General features: G+C 44.7%; 1 protein-coding gene and 1 non-coding gene across 5 annotated transcripts in view; both read right to left on the reverse strand.

Moving 5' to 3' along the window:
* Lsg1 (large 60S subunit nuclear export GTPase 1) overlaps window positions 1–22,827 on the reverse strand; it is a 36,580-nt gene that overhangs the window by 8,043 nt on the left and 5,710 nt on the right. For 3 of the 4 annotated variants that reach the window (XM_023704161.1, XM_004643994.2, XM_023704160.1), the window contains exons 3-13: window positions 22,173–22,293; window positions 21,980–22,066; window positions 21,397–21,483; window positions 12,620–12,680; window positions 10,783–10,959; window positions 9,213–9,602; window positions 7,826–7,927; window positions 7,601–7,744; window positions 5,450–5,573; window positions 1,997–2,076; window positions 10–180 (exon numbers count right to left, since the gene is read on the reverse strand). In XM_023704161.1, coding sequence (XP_023559929.1) covers window positions 10–180; window positions 1,997–2,076; window positions 5,450–5,573; window positions 7,601–7,744; window positions 7,826–7,927; window positions 9,213–9,602; window positions 10,783–10,959; window positions 12,620–12,680; window positions 21,397–21,483; window positions 21,980–22,066; window positions 22,173–22,293 — 1,544 coding nt within the window. The remainder of the gene's footprint in view (window positions 1–9; window positions 181–1,996; window positions 2,077–5,449; window positions 5,574–7,600; window positions 7,745–7,825; window positions 7,928–9,212; window positions 9,603–10,782; window positions 10,960–12,619; window positions 12,681–21,396; window positions 21,484–21,979; window positions 22,067–22,172; window positions 22,294–22,827) is intronic. The other variant, XM_023704162.1, reaches the window with a different exon arrangement.
* Window positions 19,076–19,211, reverse strand: LOC111813462. The gene has a single exon (XR_002818717.1). It is a non-coding gene; the product is annotated as a small nucleolar RNA U109 (small nucleolar RNA).

Consider the following 22,827-nt stretch of genomic DNA (forward strand, 5'->3'; position numbering starts at 1 on the left):
AAAACTTACTTGATGGAAAAATATTTTGTCAACTACATTTTCAATATGCTCCTCTTTTTTGTTTCTGCTTGGCTGTGTTATTTCAGCACTGATCGCCTTGTCCTCCAGGGTTCGCTGGTGTTGATACTGAAATGTCACAGGGTCCATTCCGGGAGGAGGGTGGCAGTGCAGCAGTTTACCCTGCAGAGACAACAGGTGATAAATGTGGCAGTGCATCACAGAGCCACTGTATTACCAAGAGCAGACACCGAGCAGCTCACACCCTCATGGGGCTTTTTGTGTGTGGGTCCAGCTGAGCTGACTTCTGGTGGCCTAACTCTCCAGGATGCTTTTATGATTATACTTGTGCCAAATATTTTCCAAACCCAAACCAAGATACAATGTGAAATTTCTGACTGTGCCAATGGGAGTATCAGCCCAGCCCAGGACTGTGACATCAAGGAAGTCTCTAGGGCTCAGCAACATAGGGAGTGCTTGCCTATTAAGTGCAAGGGGCTGGGGCATCCCAAAGATCAGCTGTAGATTTTCTGAGACAGGCTTTTGCTATGCAGTTCAGGCTAGCCTTGAACTCACACTCATCCTCCTGTCTCGGCCTCCTGAGTGCTGGGATTACAAGTGTGTGCCACCATACCCAGCTCACTTAGATTCTTATATGCAGGACTAGGCCTGCTGCCTCAGTGCAGCATGCCTATTCCCGCCATAGACGCTTAAAAAGTTATGCCAATTAACTCATCTCTCTACCCTCCACAGTTCAAATGTGAATGAATAGGGCTGGAGCTGGAGCTCAGTGATAGAGTGTTTACTTAGTATGCACAAGGCTGAGTTCGATCCCCAGAACCACACATACACACACACAAAAGGTGAAGGAATAAACAATTTTCCATCTGAACAGTAGTATCTATGTTGTTTCTAAGTCAAAGTCAAACAGGGCTGGGGAGATAGCTCAGTAGAATAAGTGCTTCCCTGGCAGGTGCAAGGGCCTGAGTTCAATCCCTGGTTCTGCAAAAAAAATATAAAAAACAAAAAAATAAAGCTACTACTTTAGAAGACAACAATATGCAATGTATTAATTTTTGAAACTGTCCTACTAATCTTTTTTTTTTTTTTTTTTTTTTGGAACCGGGGATTGAACTCAGGCCCTTGTGCTTGCCAGGCAAGCGCTTATTCTATTGAGCTATCTCCCTAATTTTGAAACTGTCTCATTACTATTTGTTTCTCAATAAAACTATTTAAAAAAATACATATACAAAAAACCCCCAAAAAACAGCAAGGCCTACTTTTATTGCTACACTCCAAGAGCTCCCTGGATTGGGAGTTGAACAGAGCAGGGAATAAAGTTCAAGTTTCACAATTAGTTATTACTAAGAATTGCAGCAATGCTGATTGTTGGAAAAAATTTAACTTAACACATGCTGTGTCTTAGCGAACGAATAGGTAGCAGGCACTGTGCTTAGTGATGAGGCAAGCCCAAACAGTGTCATTGTAACATGACAGGTAAGACCTCATCAACGAGCTTTTACTTTGTATTTTCATGGGGTACTTGCTCTGCCCCTGAACTGTGCCCCAGCTTCCCTGTTCTGACTTCGTGAAGAGATTCATGGAAAACATTCACAGTTGAGGTGGCTCCAAATGGAATGTCAGCCTTTAGTACTGCTGCAATCAGGAAAGTTCGGGAGGAAAGGCAGGCAGTGACACTACAAGGAAGACTGGGACACAATGCAAACAAGTAAAAAGAGACAGAAAGTTGGATGTAAGAATCAGCACTCCTCAGTGGTAACAGTGCTAAAACGGTTTCATCGTTCCTGAGAAAGGACGTCACCAGCCCCTTCCGTAATTATGCGAGGCTGACTCCCCTGGATGGAGACTACACCCCCACTGTAACTCCATCTCACTGAGAAACTCTTCAGAACCAAGAGGTCAGCAGTTTAGCTTGAATGCAGTGTGTAGGCAAGAAGATTCATTTTATCAAGCGCCACACAAAACAGGATTCACTTACTCTAACATAGTCCTTCAGGATGTAGCGTGCGGAGCGAGGCTCATCTGGCTGGCCATGTGCTGTCATGAATCCTCGCATGGCTGTGGGAGAAACGAATTGCGCGAAACCTTACTTGGCAGATGGTATTACATCACAACACCTCCCCATGAAAGGGTGCACATTTCGTCCTTTCCATGGATATACTAATTATGCACACTTACTGTTTATTATTTTATGCATTTTGTACAGGATCTCACTGTAGCTCAGACTCTAGTAATCCTCCTGTTTTCAGCCTCTCCAGTACTGGGATTACAGGTGTGTGCCACCACGCACAGTCTTGGTGGCTGGCTCCGTGGGCCTTGGGACGGGGATGGCACAGCATGTGGTGCAGGGGATCGAACCTCAGTCCCTGCACTTGCCTAAGCAGGCGCTTAGTCCGCTGAACTATCTTGCCAGCCTTACTCCTGTTTTTTAAAAAGTTCATTCATTATCATCGTAGAGTATTTTCTGTTAGGTATTACAGTGTGGCAACACAAGGACAAACTATATGTTAAAATCCACTCAGTACCACGCTGTGAAAGACACGCAATGTCTCAATGCTCTACTCCGTGAACTAAAACATTGATTAATAGAGGTCACCCGAGAACATTACTAGCTGCAAACCCAAATGCTGTGGAGCACTTGGGGTTGAATCCTGAGGCCCTCTACCACCAAGCTATGTCCTTAACTCCTTTTGTTTATTTTTTTATTTTTAAATTTTTCTTTTTTTTCTTTTTTTTTTTTAAATATTTATTTATATTTATTACATTTATTTATTGTGTGTGTGTGTGTGTGTGGCCAGCTCAGCCCACCAGGGGGCGGGGCTGGCTGGCATGTGGTGCTGGAGGATTGAACCGCGGTCCCTGTGCTTTGCCAAACTTGTTTCAAGTAGGTGCTTTAGACCACTGAGCCATCTCTCCAGCCCCAACTCCTTTTGTTTAGAAACAGAATCTCACTAAGTTGCTCAGGCTGGCTTCAAACCTGTGATCTTCCAGCCTTGGTCTCTTCAATGACTAGAAACACACACAGGAACTGCCATACCTGGCAACAAGCTTTTATCTTTAGTGATATACCTGTATTTTTTTTTTCTTCCAGTTTCCCAAATAGACCATAAAGATCCCTTCAATACTAACTCAGTAGATAGAGGCAGAACACAGTGGTTTAAGAGTATATATAGGCTTTGACAGACAGGTTGAACTAAAAAACTTAGCCCCTTTGTGCACCAGCTATGTGTGGCCCTTTTCACTTAAGAAGAAAACATTTATTTTATTTATTTTTTTTAAAAAGAACTTTATTTATATGTGTGTGTGTGTGTGTGTGTGTGTGTGGCCAGCTCAGCCCACCAGGGGGCGGGGTGGGCTGGCATGTGGTGCTGGGGGATTGAACCGCGGTCCCTGTGCTTTGCTAAGCTTTTTCTAAGTATAAGTAGGTGCTTTAGACCACAGAGCCATCTCACCAGCCCCAAGAAGAAAACATTTAAAATCCTAATTTATATGATATACAAAAATAAATTTAGGTAGATTACAAGATCTCATCTGGGCGTGTGACACACCTCCGTAATCCCAGCACTCAGAAGGCTGAGGCAGGAGGAGCATTGTGAGCTCAAGACCAGCCTGGGCTACAATGTGAGCCCAAGGCCAGCCTGAACTGCACAGCAAGACTCTTTCTCAAAAAAGACCACCCCCCCCAACCCATAAAAACACTTTTATAGGGCTAAAACCCATAAACATTAGGAAAAACAATAGATAGAGCATGCAGAAGGAAGAACTCATGCATAGAAAAGGTGACCCGAAATACAGAAAACCAATGGATACTTGCAAAGGTGTCCAGCTTTACTAGTACTTAAAGAAAAACAAAGTAAAAGTAGAGCAAACTGGAAATACCTTTTAAAAACCTACTGCCAGAGTCTTTTTTTCTTTTCTTTCTTTTTTATAGACAGGGTCTTGCTGTATAGTTCACGTTGCCATTGAACTAAGTACATAGCCCAGACTGGTCTTGAACTTGTAGCAATCTTCCTGCCTCAGCTTCCCGAGTGCTGGGATTACAGGCAAGCATCACCACACCTGGCTCAAACATGCAATTCTGAACAGACCCACAGATAAGTGATCTCAGAAGGGACACATGTGGGGTCGGTCTTATAAAGTGGCTTTTCTTCTTACTGATTTTATCAGTTAATACTGGATGAAAAACAGTATTTAGGATATGTAGGATATTATTAAAAAACTGGAATGTAGCTCAGTGGCATAGTGCCTGCCTGGTGAGTGCAAGGTCATGCGTTCCATTTCTCGTCCACTGTGGAAATCAGTGTGCAGGGGTCTCAACTAGGACTAGAGGTTTGACCCAGCTATTCCTTTTCTGTGTACCATCTCATAAGTGGCACAGTTTTTAATAGCCTAATCTTGTAAAAAGCACAAATGCCTATCAACTGATGAATGGATAAAGAAGATGTTGTTTTTCTATACAATGGAATACTACTCTTCCATACAGAAGAATCCACTTGAGCCATTTCTAGGAAAATGGACGCACCATGAGTTCATACTCTTAAGTGAACTAAATTGAACACACATGTAAATAGCACATTGTTTCGCTGGTGTGAGAAACCAAAGGTGTAAGGAACAAAATGTCTAACAGGTACTGTGAAATAGGAAGAAAATGTTCGAGTGGGCAACGGAACAGGGGAGAGGGGAAAGGAAAGAAGGGAAAAGTAAAACAAAACAGTAAAACAAAGGAAAATATAGACACAAAACTTTTGTAACTAGGCAAAGGGAGGGGGTTGAAGAGAAGGTAGAGGAATGAGAAAAAAACGAAGTATCATATACAGGTACAAATTCTCTATGATGAAAGTGATTGCTACATATACCTAAAATGTAGCAATAAAATCTAATTTTAAAAAAAGAAAATAATGGTGGCTGGGGAGATAGCTCAATGGCCTAAGCACCTGCCTGGCAAGTGCAAGGACCCAGGTTTGATCCCTGGTACTGCATGCCATGCCAGCGCCTAAAACTGGGCATGGTGGCACAGGCCTGTAATCCTAGTGCTGGGGAGGCTGAGACAGGAGGAGCTTCATAGTGAGACCCTGTGTCAAATAAATAAATAAAGATTTACAAAATAAAATGGAGCTGGCGGTGTGGCTCAGGGTTAAAGCACATACCCTGGATTAATACTCAGAACCTACCTCCCAGAATTCAATTATTTGTTACACACACACACACACACACACACTTTTTTTTTTGTGTGTTTTTTTTTAATTTTTAAAATTTATTTATGTGTGTGTGTGGGGGGGGGCAGCTCAGCCCACCAGGGGGCGGGCTGGCTGGCATGTGGTGCTGGGGGATTGAACCACGGTCCCTGGGCTTTGCTAAGCTTGTTCTAAGTAGGTGCTTTAGACCACTGAGCCATCTTACCAGCCCCCTGTGTGTTTTAAAAGAAACTTACACCCATATGCTGTCAACAATTCTTCTGAGGTTGGAGGCCGGTGAGGATCTTCATCTTCCCTGGGCTTTGGGATGCTAATGCCGTAGGTGGCTTCCAGCACTCGCCGGGGAATGTTCTGGCAAACGTGACCTGGTCAAGGGGCCCACAGCCTGCAGCTGGCCCAGTCCCCACGGTACCACCTCAATGTTCACTCACTCTCCTCCCCAGACAGGACAGTTACTCATTCATGGAAACCCTGAGTTTCCTTTCCTTTTAAGTAAATCTTCTATACCAAAAGGCACTTCCAAACAAATTCTCTAGGAGCCAAGTCATCTTTCCTTTGCAAAGCAATGCTATGAATAAGCTACAGACCTAACACACAAAGCACAAGTGTACCTCTCATGCCTGCGTCTATGCTGGATGACTTTCCCTCTCATCTCCTAGCTTCCCTGTGCCTTCCATAGCCACTCGCATTACACTGCTTTGCCCCATCACCCGCGAGTGACCCATGTTCCCTGGGCTGACAATGCTAGAGATAGGGCCCACAGGCGCTATGCCTGTGTCCTCCATGGCACCTCACTGCCTGATGCTGAGGGCCGAGCACATGTCTGATGGTTGATGTGCACAGAAAGTATGTGTTACCCAATTTAGCTGGGCAAGGTGATGCCTGCCTATAAGTCCAGCACTCAGCAGGCTGAGGCACGAGACTGCTGTGACTTCAAAGCCATCCTGAGCTACATAGTGAGAACACCCCAAAAAACAAAATGAAAAGTGAAAATGAGAAAGAAAGAAATTTAGGGGCCAGGGATAGCTTAGTAGACTAAGTGCTTGTCTGGCAAATGCAAGGGCCTGAGTGCAATCCCTGGTTCTGCCAAAAAAAAAAGAAGAAGAAAAAGAAATTTCAGCTTTCAGTAGGTGTGGTGGCATAAATGTGCAGTCCCAGTCTTCTCTGAGCTGAGGCAGGACTGCCAAGCTGAAGTCCAGCCTGGGTGTCTTAGTTATTTGGACACCATCTCAAAATAAATAAAAAGAGCTAGGGATGGAGAATTACTGCATTTTTTTCAACAATTGTTTCATATACCATTTTCATGGTATACTGGTTTTTTTAGCCTGTATCAATTTTTTTTTTTTTTTCCCCCTAAAAGAAGAGTGATACTGGGGATGGAACCCCGGGCTATATTCCCCAACCCCCTTTTTTTTTTTTTTTTTTGTACTGGGGATTGAACTTAGGACCTTGTACTTGCCAGGCAAACTTATGCCACTGAGCTATATAGCCCTAGCTCTCTTTCTGATTTTTTTTTTTTTTTAAATGTATTTTAGCTGTTGCAGGGTCTCATTATGTGCCTTGGTCTTGTGCTGATCCTCCTGCTTTCAGCCTCCCAAGCACTGGGATTACAGGTATGCGCCAACATGCTAAATCTCAATTAACATCTTAGTGTACCCTGGGGACGGGGCCGGCTTGGCATGCCGGGGATCAAACTCTGGTCTCTGTGCCTGCCTAAGCAAGCACTTTAGTCTGCTGACCCATCTGGTTGGCCCTAGGCCTGCCTACTGGCAGGAAGGCAGGAGACCCCAGGAATCCCCCTGTACAGATTTCTGTGAACAACCCATGCAGCCAGGGCAGCACAGTACCCTCCAGGCAGTGCACTGTGTTGGCTCACCTGGCGCTGAGACTCTCCTGGCTATGGGCCTTAGGCAAACTAATTCATCTTGCTGTGTTTCAGTCTCAAATAGAAACAGAAGGAAGCAGGAAACAATAGTAACCCTAGCCTCCAAGGTTGCTCTTGGAATAAGAGGTGTTACCTAGTGTCAGAAACACACATAGCATGTAGCCCATAAATGTTAGCTACTATGATTAATAGTCACCATACCTGGTAGGCAGGTCGTGCTCATTTTAGAGAACAGGGGAAGTGTTAAGACAAGAAAGCACACCAAGGTCGTCCTTCATAGTCAAGTGGTAGTGACATGGGTATGCAGGGCAGGCTTCTCTGTCCACACTGACTACAGAGCTGGGCTCTAACTTGAAGTCATAAGCCAGCTCACTGGGAGACCTGTGAGGTTGCCAGTACTTTAGATCTTCCCTTTTACATCATCAGACCTGAGCTCTCCATGTGACAATGGAAGTCTCCTCCGCCCCCCTACCCCATTGGCCCAGAATCCCAGGAAGGATATAAGTGACACAGGAGGAACGTGGTCTCGCATCTGGTCGATGGGCAGGATTCCACTGCAGATCATCTCCGCCTTGGTGGACACGAAGGACGGCATCACCAGGCCAGGGCAGTCACAGAGGCAGAGGCCGGGCTCCACATACAGGGTCTGCAAGGGAAGAGGTGTGAGCTGGGTGTGTGGCCTGGAACACAGCGGAGTGGCGGGGGCGGGTGAGGCTCGCAGGGCTACCTGGAAATGCTTGGTGTGGCCGGGCGTGGCAGACACAGACACTTTCTTGTTACCTAGGATGGTGTTGATGGTGGAACTCTTGCCAACGTTAGGGTAACCCACCTAGAAGAGATGTGGGAGTCACAACCAGTCCCAGGCAGCATCCAGCGGCCCAGAGACAGTGCAATGCACACAAGCCAGCACATGTGCCCAGCTAGTTCCAAGGGCTCTGCACCTCGGGCCATGCACCTTTCTTAGCTCTTGTGGGGTAGATGCATTTATCCAAGTCCAGCACCAGGGACTAATGGCCAATCTGCACACTTTCAGGGGTCTGGCTAACCTACAGCCACTTCCTCTGCCCCACAGCACCTTCCTTCAGGGAGTAGGGTGAGCAGGCAGCAGGTGGATGCAAAAGACCACCACAGCCTATTCAATTATCACTTGCTGGCCCGGCATACAGCAGGCACTGCAGATGTCTGGAGAATGACTAAATAAACCAGTCCCCCAGATTCCCAGAGCAGGGCATTCAGAAAGTGAGGAAGCTGCTCACTGCTGCCAGGAGAGAAATCTATAGCACAGCTGGGTCTGTAATACACATGAACATTCTAGCAATACAGAGGATGAAGCTGTAAAATTAAGGGAAATGTGTCACATTTTCGATGTGCATCTAACAGGTAAGCACACCCTACTGCAGGACGGGGACTCACGCCCCACATGCCTGGCTCCAGAGACAACTGCTAATGTATAAATACAAGGTTCCTCTTTCCCACTCACCCAGAAGCAGTGGCTCAAGAACACCCAGCACGCCAGGGGTGGAAGTACATGCCTGTAATCCCAGTACTTGGAAGTTTGAGGCTAGCCTGGGATCTCTACTACTTCATCTCTTACAGACTTCCTTCATTGAGGCCAGTGGCACCTGTAGCCATGGTGTACCCTTGGGGTATGGGTTTCTCCTATCGCCACTTGCAGAGTGAGGGGTGCATGCGTGGGTGGGGGTGTGATCTCTTTTCTGTTTATTGTGAGTATCTATGCAGCAAAGCACCTGTCCCATTTGCCTGGTTTGGGGATTCTACTGGGTTTGTGGGTTGGGTGTTCACTGTCAGCTGGCAAGGTGCCCAGGCTGCTCACTGAGCATTGAATTCCAGGCTTGAGGAGCACAGAAAGCTCTCAGCCCACCTGCTTCTCCCAGGAACTCGCTCAGTCCAGGGCTGGGAGGGAGGGGCCAGACAGCAAGCTCAGGAATGGAAGTAGCATAGCTCTGAGCTGGGCTCTGCCAGTGCAGCCTCATTCCAAAGCCAGGGGAACCAGAAGGCTGCGTGCTCCTCAAGACACCAGTCTGATTCTAGGGGTTGTTGTGTGATGGTGAAAAGTCAGGAGTAGTGACCATCGCATGTGCAGTTGCTCTTACCAAGCCCACGGTGAGCTGCCCTGCCTTCACCCTCTTGCCCGTGTGCAGCTGTTTGAAGAGCTCCAGCAGCTCCCGCCTGGACACCAGGTGGCTGAGGTTGTGAGGGCGATTCCTCTGCGGGGTTTCCCCACCTGCAGCCCCTCGGCCTGCAGGACTCTCTCTCCAGTCCTGGCTGCATGCCTCCTCCTCAATGTCACTGCCCTCCTCTGAGCATGTGTGCCAGTCCTCCTCCTCCTCCTCTGGGCAGTCCTCGTACTCGCTATCATCCTCGCTAGTGGCCTCACCGCGAGAGGGGGGGCCTGGTTCACCAGGTGGAGCTGTCCCCTCCTCGGAGCCAGACTCTGTAGACTCTTCTGCGCTGGGTTCTCCAGAGTCGCTGTTCTCTGGCGCCTGAAAGAAACCAAAAGTGCCCCAATTTGCAGTAGTATTTTTCCCAAGAGGGATGATACTCCCAGAGCTGGTTATGCAGGATGAACAGAGGCGAGAAAATCTGCTTGGAGCCTGGGAAAGGCAAACACACACAGCAGGTGGCAAAACCTTTTGTGCAAGATCACACGGAAAAGTCTCACACCTTCAGCTGTTTCTGTTCTGAGCTTTACAGAGAATCACACAAACTGATTTGCTAATTTAATATAAATCTCAAAGCAAGGTGAAGAGTTACACTGACTCACTCTTTGGCAATATAAATGCACAGAACTTGGAGCCAAGGGGGACCCTGATGACAGAAACAGGCCTCTGCAGTGTGCCCTTAGCCCCGCTCTGAGAGACCTGACAGTAGAAGACTCAAAGTCTGTAAAGAGACCAAGGAAATGGAGCCACATCCTCAGGGACAGACCAGGGATGACTTTCTGGAGCCAGAGACTGAAAGAACTGAGTCCTTTAGGCCACTGTCCTAACCCAGCGAGATGCCGTGCCCAGTGGAGGGGACAGAGGGGTCAGCATCCTGCATGTACTGGAAGGGATGGACTCAGAGGCCAGCTCAGCTCCCTCTAGGCCTCAGACATTGACTGGTAAATGGAAAGAAAAGGGAAGCAAGGAAAGGAAAAAGCGGTACCAGAACTAGAGTTCAAGTACTCATTTCTTTTCACATTTGATTGGAAAATAAAATAAGCCCCAAGCTGTTTTTGTAAAATCTGGGTTAAGGGAAATAACACAGTGTATCTTAATTTAAGGGCACTACGTTTCTGTTTTCAAAACAAAGCCAAGAGATTTGGATCAAGCCCTGAGAAGTCACTACACCCTTCATTTGTACCCTTTTGTTCAAACTTCTCTTAAAAGCAATTACAAGGTCATTATGAAACTTCCTAGAAAACTTCCTGCCTAAAAATTAAAAAAAAAATTTTTAAGTATCAGTGCCCAACCCTAGGGATGTCAGACTGTTTGAAAGCCACAAAAAAAAAAAAAACTTTGTAATTGACCTTCCCGTAGGTCCTCCTATCACCAGACCATTTATGGAAAAAAACCCAAAAAGCAAAACTAGTAAATCACCATCAAAACAACACAACACAAATGAAGCCCACTGATGTGCACAAATCCTCCCAAGATCACCCTCAAAGGTTCCCAAGGTTACCTTAAAATCCCCACTTGGCTGAGGGCTTCCTGCCAAAGCTGACCAGAAAATAACCTGCACACACTCTTTTTCAAAGTGTGCAGCCCAGGCACTGCGCTGCTCGGCAGTCAGGAGGTCGGCCTTGTTAATGAGGAGGACGTTCTCTTTGTTGGTGTCGATCTCTTTCACATAACATTCCTGTGGAAGGCAAAGAGAAAGGCCTTTGCACACCAGGAAAAACTGGGCTGATTATATACTGAAGATCTTTAGTAACAGCTCCCATCCCCAATCACTTTCTAATGTAAAGATTTTAAGTCTTGGAATATTCTAGGATTTTTTTTTTTTTCCTCCGAATACCTTCAGGGCAGGTTTGGCTGGCTTGGGTTCTGGGGATTGAACCACAGCGACCTGAGCCTGACTGCTTTGTTAAAGCAGGCACTTAAAGAGCTGAGCTAAGGGGCAGGGCCCCCAAAATGGCAGAAGGATTTTTTTTTTTTTTTAAAGTCTTGGTATATTCTAAATAAACCAATCGGTAAACTCTGAAAAAAAGTTTCATGGTTAATCTTTTTGACACTTACCAATTTAAAAAACAAAAAAAACTTTTGAGGGCCAGGGAGATAGCTCAGTGGAATAAGTGCTTGCCTGGCAAGCACAAAGTCCTCCCTGAGTTCAATGCCTGGTACCACCAGAAAACAAAAACAAAAAACCAAACCTAACCAAACTTTTTGATTCCAGCTTAAAAAACAAAAACAAAGAAAAAACAGAACAAAAATCTGCTGGCTCACACCTGTAATCCTAGCACTCGGGAGGCTGACGCAGGAGGACTGATGTGAATTCCATGCCAAGCTGGGCTACATCAGCAAGTTCAAGGTCAGCCTGCACTACGTAGTAAGATCTTGTCTCAGAAAAAGCAGAAAAAAAACCAACCAACCAAACAAACACAGCCAGCACTATTATAACTACATGTAGTTCCCAGAGATATGATCACCTCACATGTTTATGATGCTTTATTAATTCAAATTGTGTAATATGATTTCAGGTAATGTTTGCACCTTAGTTACTATTCCCTGTAGTGTTTATTTTTATTTATTTATTTATTTATTTATTTTAAGAAAGTAATTTTATTTTTTTTATAACTTTATTTATTTATTTATTTAGTGTGTGTGTGGCCAGTTCAGCCCACCAGGGGGCGGGGCTGGCTGGCATGTGGTGCTGGGGATTGAACCGCGGTCTCTGCTCTTTGCTTAGCTTGTTCTAAGGAGGTGCTTTAGACCACTGAGCCATCTCACCAGCCCCTCCCTGTAGTGTTTATAAACTTGGTTTACTTGTAAAATACCACAGAGTAGTAAGTAGGGTGTGAAAAGACAGAACTTACATGAGGATTAAGCAGTGGTGTGATCAAGAGTAGAACTCGCTAAAGTAAGCACAATGCTATTCCAATCAATGACTCGAAAACTAGGAAATTGGCAAAAATGTATTAATAAATGGGCTTCTAAACTAAAGTGGAAACTCCTGAAGTATGTGTGCTTTCCTGTGGACAGAACGACCACCAGGCTGGGGAGCTAGCTCAGCAGTCAGAGTGCCTGCCAGGCCAGCATAAGGTCCCAGGTTCAATCCCGGGCACTGCATGCCATGCCCTGTGCTGGGTCAATGAAACCAGGCATGGTTGTGAATGCCTGTAATCCCAGTGCGGGGGAGGCTGAGACAGGAGGAGCACTACGAGTGTGAGCTGTGCAGCCCTAAAAAAAAAAAAAAAAGACCATAGAAAACGAGATCTGCCTAAGCCAAGCACTTGTCTGCAGTAATGTGCTGAGGCCCGGGCCTCTTTACCGTTCCAAGGAGGGAAATTGGTACTTACCAGATCCTCACAGCGAAACAGGAGCGGGTTTCGAGCATCTACTATCTGGACCACAATATCACTGAAACACAAGCGAGATAATCAACTCAGTCTCCAAGGAGCAAAAAGGTCCACTGCCTGCATTCAGAAGGCAGAGCAGCAAATGCTCCCACACATCAGCCCCCTACACACGCTCACCCCTTCTGGCATGAGGGTTCTTGTCCGTATGTGTACAAACTGACCCTCACAGCAGCTATGTGACTGCCCGACTGGGCTAAGAGTTGGTGGAGCTCTAAAAGGCCTCCTCGTGTCCCAGACAGAGGTCCTACTCTACTGCTCCTATGCTACCTTCAGCGGCCCACATGGCATTCAAAGCTAAACTCTCACTCTTACTTCTATGTCCTCTTGGAGAGGGAAGAGCATTCAAACTCTGCCCTCTTAGGTGACATCTATTAAATCCACTCCTCACCTGCACTTCTACGCAGACCTCTATAGAAGAGAAATAAGGGTCTTGCTGCCAGCTGCCACTGAGCCAGTATCTCATTTGAAATCAGGACTGCCAGAGAAGACAGCTTGCAGCTAGCCAACAATCACCCAACAGTCCAAGAATGCATTTCAGGGCAAATACAAAACCACCCACTACCAGCTCCAGCTGGCACAATGAAGCAGGAACGAGTCCAACTTCTCCCATGGCACAAAGAGGTGACATAAGAAAGCCTGGAGCTGATGGCCTGTCCCTCGCCTTCCTCTCAGTGAAGCACTTTTCTTCTTCACTTGGATGGAAGGCTCTTCCGTCCCTGCAGCTGAGATCAAAAAGCCAGCTGTGACCACTGGTAGACACACTCTGCAGAGCTGTCACCACCTCACAGCAGGCTTTTCAAATTCTAGGCTGGCTGGCAGCTTTTGCTCAGGTAACTCCACAAATCTACACCGAGGGAGCGACGCTACCATTACAGGTAGGGCTCCTGACAACTCCAGGTGCATTTGCTTTCAGAATGGTTAAACTCCTAGTAGTCTTGGGATTTAAAGAACTTACAGACTTGGGAATTTCTGACTAATTGCTATCTTTTCTAATTATGCTTGCCCCACTATTTTCTCCTTTAAGGTACTATCTCACTTTCCAGTTGAATTAATTTGGATGATGAGCTAAAAAATCACAAGGCCCACAGACAGGGAAAAGGAGTAAGCAAATTCAGGCCAACAGTGAGAAAGGAAGGCGTGTCAGGCCAGCTCGCACTGAATGCTGGACCCAGGTGCAAAGTGCCAGCCGTGGGGCAGGAAGCGCTCACTGCCCCGTGGAAGTGGCTCATCTCACTGGAATACAGTGTTCAGCCCTCAGAGCTGGCAGTTTCCTGCATCCTGCTGCGTGGTGCACAGCCAGCACTCCTGAGAGATACTACTAGAATGAATGTGACAGATGGCCCAGCCAGCCTGTGAGTAAACAGGAGACATCTGTGACAGAGAAGACAGCAGTAAATGTTTCCTGTGAAAGACGTGGCAGCCATCACTTATCAGTAACATTTCTGTGTAAAGCAGATCTATTTCCATGTGATAGGAACTGCAGTCCTTTAGTAAGACCTATTCTGTCACACGGTGGGGCAGGTATCACCTAATAAACCTAAGAGCAAGGGACAGTACAATCCATCCGATGCTAGTGGCAACAGCTGCTGGCACAAGGGCACCCAACGCAAGGGCCTTCCTATTCCACACTAACAGCTCCCTTTTGGGACCCATGAAAGTAAAAGGATGAAACTCCGCGGCAATTCTGCACAGCCCCTTCCTCTACCCTGACAGCAGAGGGCAGAGTCTGCTAGGGAAGAAAGGGACTGGAAGGGCTCCAAAACTGGGGGTTGGGCCAGGCTCGAGAGAGGGTAGGCACAGGATTAAAGGCAGCCTACACTCCCTGCCTGAGCCCCGCACCATTCCACTGAATTCATTCACAGAAGGAGAACATTCTTTGTGTTAAGGACACTAAGAACCTTCAGTCTTGGCTAGAAGACCACTTTTTCTGCAAAGAGAATAGCTAACTGTTTCCCCCCTGCCCCCAGGTTCCAGTCCTATGGAGTACTGTTTACCATTCTTTGACTTTCATAGTCTATGAATTTCTTTTTGAAATGTGTTTCCTGTGCACAGTATATTGCTGGATCCTGGTTTTTTTTTTCCAGAACCGGGGATTGAACTCAGGCCCTTGCGCTTGCCAGGAAAATGCTTATTCCACTGAGCCATCTCCCCGGCCCCTGGATCCTGCTTCTTGATCCATTCTGGCAGTCTGACTGCTGAATCAACACACAATGTTGATGGTTATAACTGATATGTACTGATTTATCCTTGTCATGTTATTTTCGTGTAATTCGCTCTATTTTTTCCCCATTTACTTGTTTGCCTTACCTCATGGATTCATTCTGTTGGGGTTCATGAAGTTGTAATCCTTGTTATCTCTTTCTAGAATGTCCTTCTGAACACTCTGGAGTGCTGGTTTGGTGATCACTAACTTCTTCAGGTGCTCTTTGCCATGAAAGTAACTTATTCCTCCATCATTTTTTTTTTTTTTTTAGCGGAACCGGGGATCGAACTCAGGCCCTTGCGCTTGCCAGGGAAGTGCTTATTCCACTGAGCCATCTCCCCAGCCTCTTGACTGATTTCTGAGATAGTGAGTTCAAGGCTGACCTTGAACTCACTATGTAGTCATGGCAATGGCCTCAAAACTCATGGCAAGCCTCCGAAGAGCTAGGATCACAAGTATGAGCACTAGTTTTCCGGTGTACATCAATCTGGGTTGGACACTGTTTTCCTTTAGGGTTTGAAACACTTCAAGCTCTCCTTCACTTGAGGGCTTGAGTTGAAAAGTCTGTTGTCAGGGGCTGGGGAGATGGCTCACTGGAATAAGCGCTTCCCTGACAAGCACAAGGGCCTGAGTTCAATTCCTGGTTCCGCAAAAAAAAAAATAAAAATAAAAATAAAAATAAAAAAGTCTGCTGTGATTCTTTTTTTATTATTTATTTATTTGTGTGTGTGTGTGTGTGTGTGTGTGTGTGTGGCCAGCTCAGCCCACCAGGGGGCGGGCTGGCTGGCATGTGGTGCTGGGGGATCGAACCGCGGTCCCTGTGCTTTGCTGAGCTTGTTCTAAGTAGGTGCTTTAGACCACTGAGCCATCTCACCAGCCCTTTTTAATTTTTTTTTTTATTTATTTGTGTGTGTGTGTGTGTGTGTGTGTGTGTGTGTGTCTGCTGTGATTCTGATGGGCTTTTCTTCATAGGCAATTTGTTCTTTTCTCTAATAGCTTTTACTATTTTTGTATTGAACTTCAGGAAGCTTGACTATTATAAATCTTGCTATAGATTTCTTTTTTTTCTTTAAAGTTAAAAATAGACTTTTTATTTATTTACTTATTTTTTGATGGTACTGGGGATTGAACTCAGCACCTCATACTTGCCAGGCAAGCACTTATTCTACTGAGCTATCTCCCTGGCCCTATAGATTTCTTTTGATCATAGCTAACTGCAGTTCTTCTTTTGATCATAGCTAATTGCAGTTCTAAGTGCCTGACTTAACTATATATCAAATTATTTATTTATTCCTGCCAGGGAAGTTTCCTAACAGGCAAATGGGATTTTAATGTAATTTGTGCTATCTCCCACATTTTCACTGATTCCAATCAATCCTATGTTATTTATTTTTGCATTATCTAGCAGCTGCTGGATTGAGTTTTTGAGTTTTTTCCTTGCTTTTTTCAGTTCTTATTTATTTGCATGTGGTTAGTACAGGGTCTATAAGGTCTCACTACACAGATTGGGCTCGCAGTGATTCTTCCTATTTTTTAGTCTCCCAAGAGCTGGTATTCCAGGTGCACACCACCACACCCAGTCTCATTCCCTGTCTCTGAGCGACCTAGGGGCGGGGCCGGCCCAGTAGGCGGCAGACTGAATATCCCCTCATCCCCACCCTGTGTCTGCCTAAGTAGGTGCTTTAATCTGCTGAGCTATATTAGGCCAGCCCTTCCTTGCTATTAAAAAAAAAAAACAAAAAAACTTTGTTTTCATGATTAATCATAAGCCTGTCTTCTGTATCTGAGACTTTTTTTTTTTTTTTTGTATTTAGGACAGGGTCTACAGGATCCCACTGTGTAGATTGGACTTGTAATGATTCTCCTGTTTACAGCCTCCCAAGTGTTAGGATTACAGGCACATGATACCACACCCAGTCTCAATCGCTGTTTTAGCAAGCCCTGGGGGTGGGGCCAGCATGGCATGCTGGGGATCCAACCCTGGCCAGTGTGCTCTGCTAAGCAGGCGCTTTAATCTGCTGAGCTATTTGGCTGGCCCTTCTATCTGAGATCTTGTACTTAGATTGGCTTATTCTGCTGTGAAGGCTTTGAATAGAATTTTTAATCTCCTGGGTATCTGTCTTAATCTGTGTTATGGATTCCATTTCTTTGCTATGTTGGCCATTCATGGTTTCCATCATTTTCCCAAGCTCCTCTATTCTTTCTTCTATGTGTATCTGCTCTAGAGTCACTAAGCATGTTTTTCATTGTGGTCACCATCCCTATAGTTACCTGAGAAATTATTTCTGATTTGATCTATCTCGAGAGCCTTATACATTTGCTTTGTTGTCACTACTTCAGAGAGCACAGGTGGGCAGCTTTCAGATTGTTCTACCTCAGTGCCCCGTGGCTTTGCCTTTGGTGAACTGGGTGTCTGGGACTGCATCCGTACATCCATGAGAATGTCTCGTTTTCTCTTTTCTTTAGTTTAATTCCTGGGTTGATGCATGTAAATTGCCTATGGTGGTTAGTTTTACTGTATTTAGAATCCTTAGGAAATGATTACTTCTCAGGGGTATCTTCAGGTGCTTTGGGTTTAGAGTCTGCTGAAAGATTCTACGTCTTGAATTTACTGGGGGTGAGAAGTTGCTGCCTGCGTGGCCCAGCCTCTGGTTATTGGCACTTGCCCACAGTATTTTCTATGGCCCTTAATCAATCTCAGTCTTCGTACACCAGGAAGAACAGCTGGTTAGAATAATCACTTCACTTTGGCTAACGTGGTATAATCTGCAATAACAAAAGCATCACACACAACCTACAAGACAAACTGAGGTAACCATTAATTTACCACAATAAACCTATGAAGTAGATTTGTGATTATATAACAAAATGTAAACTAAACTAGAAAACTGTACGCAAGCTTCCCGGGGAACTACCCGCTCGGGCCCCACCTTCTGTCCCTCTCTCGGGACAGGAGCTTTCTTTCTCTCAATAAATATATTCTGCTCTTAAAAAAAAAAAAAGAAAAAAAAGAAAAAAAAAACTGTATGCAGTAAATAAGCCCCCAATATGTCAATCCTATGCTCAGGGGATAAAATTTAAGAGATTACGGGGAAAATAGAGAAGTGTAAAACATTAGAAGCACGGCTGGAGGACAAAGGAGGATCATGTAAACGTTGGGAAACTGATGCAGAAGACAGAATAGGAAGAGAGAATGAAGAAATAAGAGAACAGAACCACAAAGAAACAAGACCCTATGTTCACCCTCGTATAAAAACAATTCAATGAAGAAGAAAAGAGGAGAACATCTGCTTCGAAGTTTCTCTCTGCTCACTGGCACACAATGTGTGGATACAGAGTCCACACTTGTGTTGCTATGTCCCTGCAAGCCAGCAGTAGCTTTATTGCAGGGTAGTGGATAATCTCAGCAAGCCGACGCCTCATCTTTATTTTCTCTAAAGTCCAGGCTGGTTTCTGGCTGTGAAGCTAAATCAGACCTGCTCAGCCTGCAGTAGTCAACACAGCTCTGTGAGCCTGAACTCAGCTGGGAGCTGCTAGCTGAAGCCAGCAGTCATTTTGCGACCTGAGCTCAGGCGGCTCCTCTCCAAGATGCCTTCTCCCAATGGGATGGCTGAATGCTCGTCACTCACCAGCCAGGGCAGTCTGTGCAATCTACTCTTCTGTGGTACTCTGTGGAGGCCTCTGGGGTCGCCAGCAGTAACTCTGTGTCTGCAGGTTTGAACTGCTCCTCCCACACAGTGAGTCCTGACTCAGAGAAGGTGCCACTCACCACTTCCTTCTTCTTCTCACTACAGTTTCTGTCTTTGCCCACCTCATGGGCTTCAATTCTCACTTCAGATCTTCCCCTGGACTCACTTCTCTCCTTATTCTCTTCTTTGACACCAAATCTCAGAGAGGTTCTTTCTTTGCTGCTTACCATGTGGCCATCTTCCTAGAAGTCTCCCTTTTTTATTCTGAGACTGGGTCTTGCTAAGTCATTAGCTGGTCAGGTTGGATTCAAATTTGTGATCTACCTGCCTCAACCTTCCAGAGTACTGGGATTATGACAAGTACCACCATGTTTGCAGTTTGCAGAGGCTGGAGTCCATAATTGGCTGGCTCCAAAGCAGGATAGCTTTACAGAGGACAGTAATTCATGGCAAGCAAAAGACAACAAAAGGCACATGGGCTCTCTCTCTCTCTCTCTCTCTCTTAAATACAGGAGAGATATACTATGACAACCTGTACTGTTAGGTTGGCAGCCCTGAGAACACCTCTATTAATGAAAGGTGTTATGGAGGTACTGTGCCCATACACCGAGGTACCAGGGGAAGAGATTTCCATATGTAACTTACTTCTTTTTAGAGGAAATTTTTATAGCAGCTTTGAAAAGTATAAATATTCTATTTTACTATTTTTAGTTATACAAACTTGAAATATTTTAATACCTCCAGAAGTAACATATAGGAAATAACAAAGAGCATAATTCAAAAGGCAAGAGAAGTTACAGTATGCTCCTGGATGAACAATAAAGAGCTCTCAATATGATAGTTATGCAGGACTATACAAAAAATATATTAGATGAACCCTTATTTAATCTATTCTACTATTATGTTATATTCTTTAATGACATCAATCTTTATGATTTTATTATATAGATGTATTATAATTCCAAATGACTGGCCAATGAGAATGAAGTATTGAAGATTAAATACAACAGGAATTTAGAGAGAGAGGTGGAACAGAGGAGACTGTTCACAGTGCCTTACTAAAGGCACTAGGTATATAAGGGGCTATAAAACAGGTTGGCTTTTGCCACAGAAGTCATGGGCAAGTCTTTGTTTTGCTTTTCTGTACATGTTTTGGGTTAAACAAAATTCCTCATGTACATTCTTTTCAACAGGTTAATTTTCAAGTCACATTTCAGGTAACTTCTAAAATTTACCTTTTAATTTAGTATGACCCTGTGATTATAAAGTTTTTAATTATTAAAAATAGGGAACAAAGTCTGGCCTGATGGAGCAAGCTTCTAATTCTAGTTCAAAGTCAGCCTCAACTGCATAGTGAGACTGTGTCTCAAAAGAAAGAAAAAATAAAGGAAGCAAACAGTATAAAAATGATACATATAAGTTACAAACAAAAGTAAATTCTCTCATGACTTTGATGGTAATTACACAACGTCTATAAAAACTAATTTGGGTGACAGATGTGTGTGACTGTTTTGGCTCCTATCTAGATGTTCCCCTGGAGCATTATGTTCTTTTAGGTGAGGCTTTTGCAAGGTGGCTGGATTCTGGGTGTATGGTAACTGGATTAGTTCACTAACGGGCTTAGCATAGTTCTGGGTATGGGTGATGTAACTACAGATGAGGGATGTGGATGGCAGCCAACGGGCTTGTACCCTGGATGGAATACAAAGGGAGAGGAGGAAGGCTCATTGCTTCCTGCTTGCCCTGCCATGAACTGTTCTGATCTGCTGCACCACCCTGCTTTGGTGTCAGCTGCCTGGACTTAAATCTCTACAGACTATGAACTAAAATAAATCTCTCCTCCTTTAATTTGTGAGTGTCAGGTGTTTTGTCCCAGCAACAAGAAAGTGACTAGAACAGTAATGTAGCTAGTTTTATCTCTGTCCAGGAGGCTGAGAGCATAGGATCAGACACATGCCCAGGTACACACTGTATAAACAGTAGGAGTACAGTCAACAGTGAGGCCAGTGACAGACCAGCCACCTGGGCACTGAGTTCGTGGAGGTTGAGGGCCTTCATTTAGGTGCCCCTGGTGCTGGCATTTGGCCTGCTAGCTAGCTGAGCTCCATGAAAGACCGCTGAGATGGCCACTGCCATCTGTCTCTTATAACATTCATGCTCTCTACAAGCAAGAATCTACTTTCATGCCTACATTTCTTGTTAATATTGGAAACACAATACTTTTTTGCAGAAATAAGTACAGAATTCACCTTATAAAAAAGGTGATCCTCATATACTTGTCAATCCACTCATCTAGTGAGATAAACTTTTACTTTTAAAAATTCTCAGGGCTGGGGAGATAGCTCAGTAGAATAAGTGCTTGCCTGGCAAGCGCAAGATGCCGAGTTCAATCCCTGGCACTGCAAAAATAAAAAAAAATCTCAGTAACTTTTTATGTATTTTAATCCTTATCTTCTTAGACCTACTGCCCATGAGCATACAACAACACCCAAATCTAAAACCCCTCCCACAGACTCTTCATTGCACAAAGAAAATGGTACTAGGCATTGTGGTACACGTCTGTATCCTAGCACTCAGGAGGCTGACGTAAGAGTATCACACTGATTTTAAGGCCAGCCAGGGCTACACAGTAAGTTCAAGGTCAGCCTGGACTACATACTGAGACCCTGTCTCAAAAAATGAAACAAAATGAAACAGGGCCAGGGAGATGGCTCAGTAGAATAAGTGCTTGCCTGGCAAGTGCAAGGGCCTGAGTTCAATCCCTGGTTCCGCCAGAAACAAACAAAAAATATCAAACAAAACAAAGAAGGAAAATGGTTACTCACCTTCTCTCAATGACCCTCCAGAGCTGGCGCCAGAAGTCTAAATTTCGTTCAAACGGAGTCAATATCAACTTTTGTTCTTCTTCTAGCCTGGCTTTAGAATGAGAAGTTTGTATCTTTGCCAGATTATAATAGACAGCTTTAAGCAGTATAAATGCCCAAATTCATTACAGTAAAAAACAAGTATACATGTACTGTCAAATTATTGTTATATATTGCCTGAGTCACACTAAAATCAGTTATGCACACCACATCCCACCATAGTCACATTTTATCCTTCAGCTACTTCCTTCCAACTTCAGCCTGGAAGCTGTTTTCTCATACAAAAATCACACATCTCCCACCCAAGTCCTGCTGGAAGAATGGCAGGGTGCCCAAGAGTCACACGGAATGAGGAAGGAACGAACAGAATAAGCATCTCGCCATCCTTGCAATGAGGACACGCATACCAGCAGCGTCCTATGTGCGCATGCACCGGCCAACACCACAGCCATCCCCTCCTAGAGCACTTGCACTTAAGACTTCCAGGGCAGACGGCAGCGCCGCCGCCAGGGTCCCAGCTCAGGGCTCAGGAATGGACACTCACCGGGCAAGCTCACGTCTCCATTTTAGGAAGTTATCATTCTCTGCCTGTTTGAGTTTTTCTGCGCTAGTTTTCTTATCCCAGATTGGTCTGAAATAATCAGAGGGGAAGCAATTCCACGAATAAGTTACGAAAATAAAATATGGAATTTGGGATATGATAATGGCAGCTGAGAAACCAAAGCTGTTCGGTTCACCTCCTCGGTATGCTCAAGAACTGTCTGTTTTCTTCATGAAGCTTCTGAATTCTCTGGCTCTCCTCAAAAGACAGCAGCCCAGCTCTGGCCTCAGGGTGCACAAACTTAATATTCAGCTTTTCTGTTTACAGAAAAGAAAAAGTACTATTATTTTAGAAGCAATATAAAATACAGAATGTTGGTCATCTTGATAAACTTGGAAAATTAATATGAGACTACAATAGAAATTAAGCCTTCTTCATTTAGATTCCCCTAGAGTTGAATAAATTATGAAGTTTTCCACAAACAGAGAAACTAAGAAATCTTCATTATAATTTTTAGAAATGCAGTATTTCTTCAAATACGGATTTTTATTAACCTCCCTATGGTAAATGTACTCCACGGAAGCAGTGGGGTTAAGCACAACCTATCTTCCCATTTATTTTATGAAGAATAAATTTAAACCAATGGGAGTTAGTGAGGAGGGAAGAGTTAGTGAACAGACTTGCTTCAGTCTGAACTCGTCAAGGTTGAGGCAGCAGACTGCAAGTTTGAATCCAGCCTGGCAGCTTAGCAATTTAGTGAGACCCTGTGTCAAAATAATAATGAAAAGAAAAAAAGAAAAAAAAAAAAAAAAAACATGAAAGGAGAGAAAGAGAAACAAAGTGTAGGCATG

This window comes from Octodon degus, unplaced genomic scaffold (genome assembly GCF_000260255.1).
Source record: "Octodon degus isolate 3935 unplaced genomic scaffold, OctDeg1.0 scaffold00189, whole genome shotgun sequence".
Lineage (NCBI taxonomy): Eukaryota > Metazoa > Chordata > Mammalia > Rodentia > Octodontidae > Octodon > Octodon degus.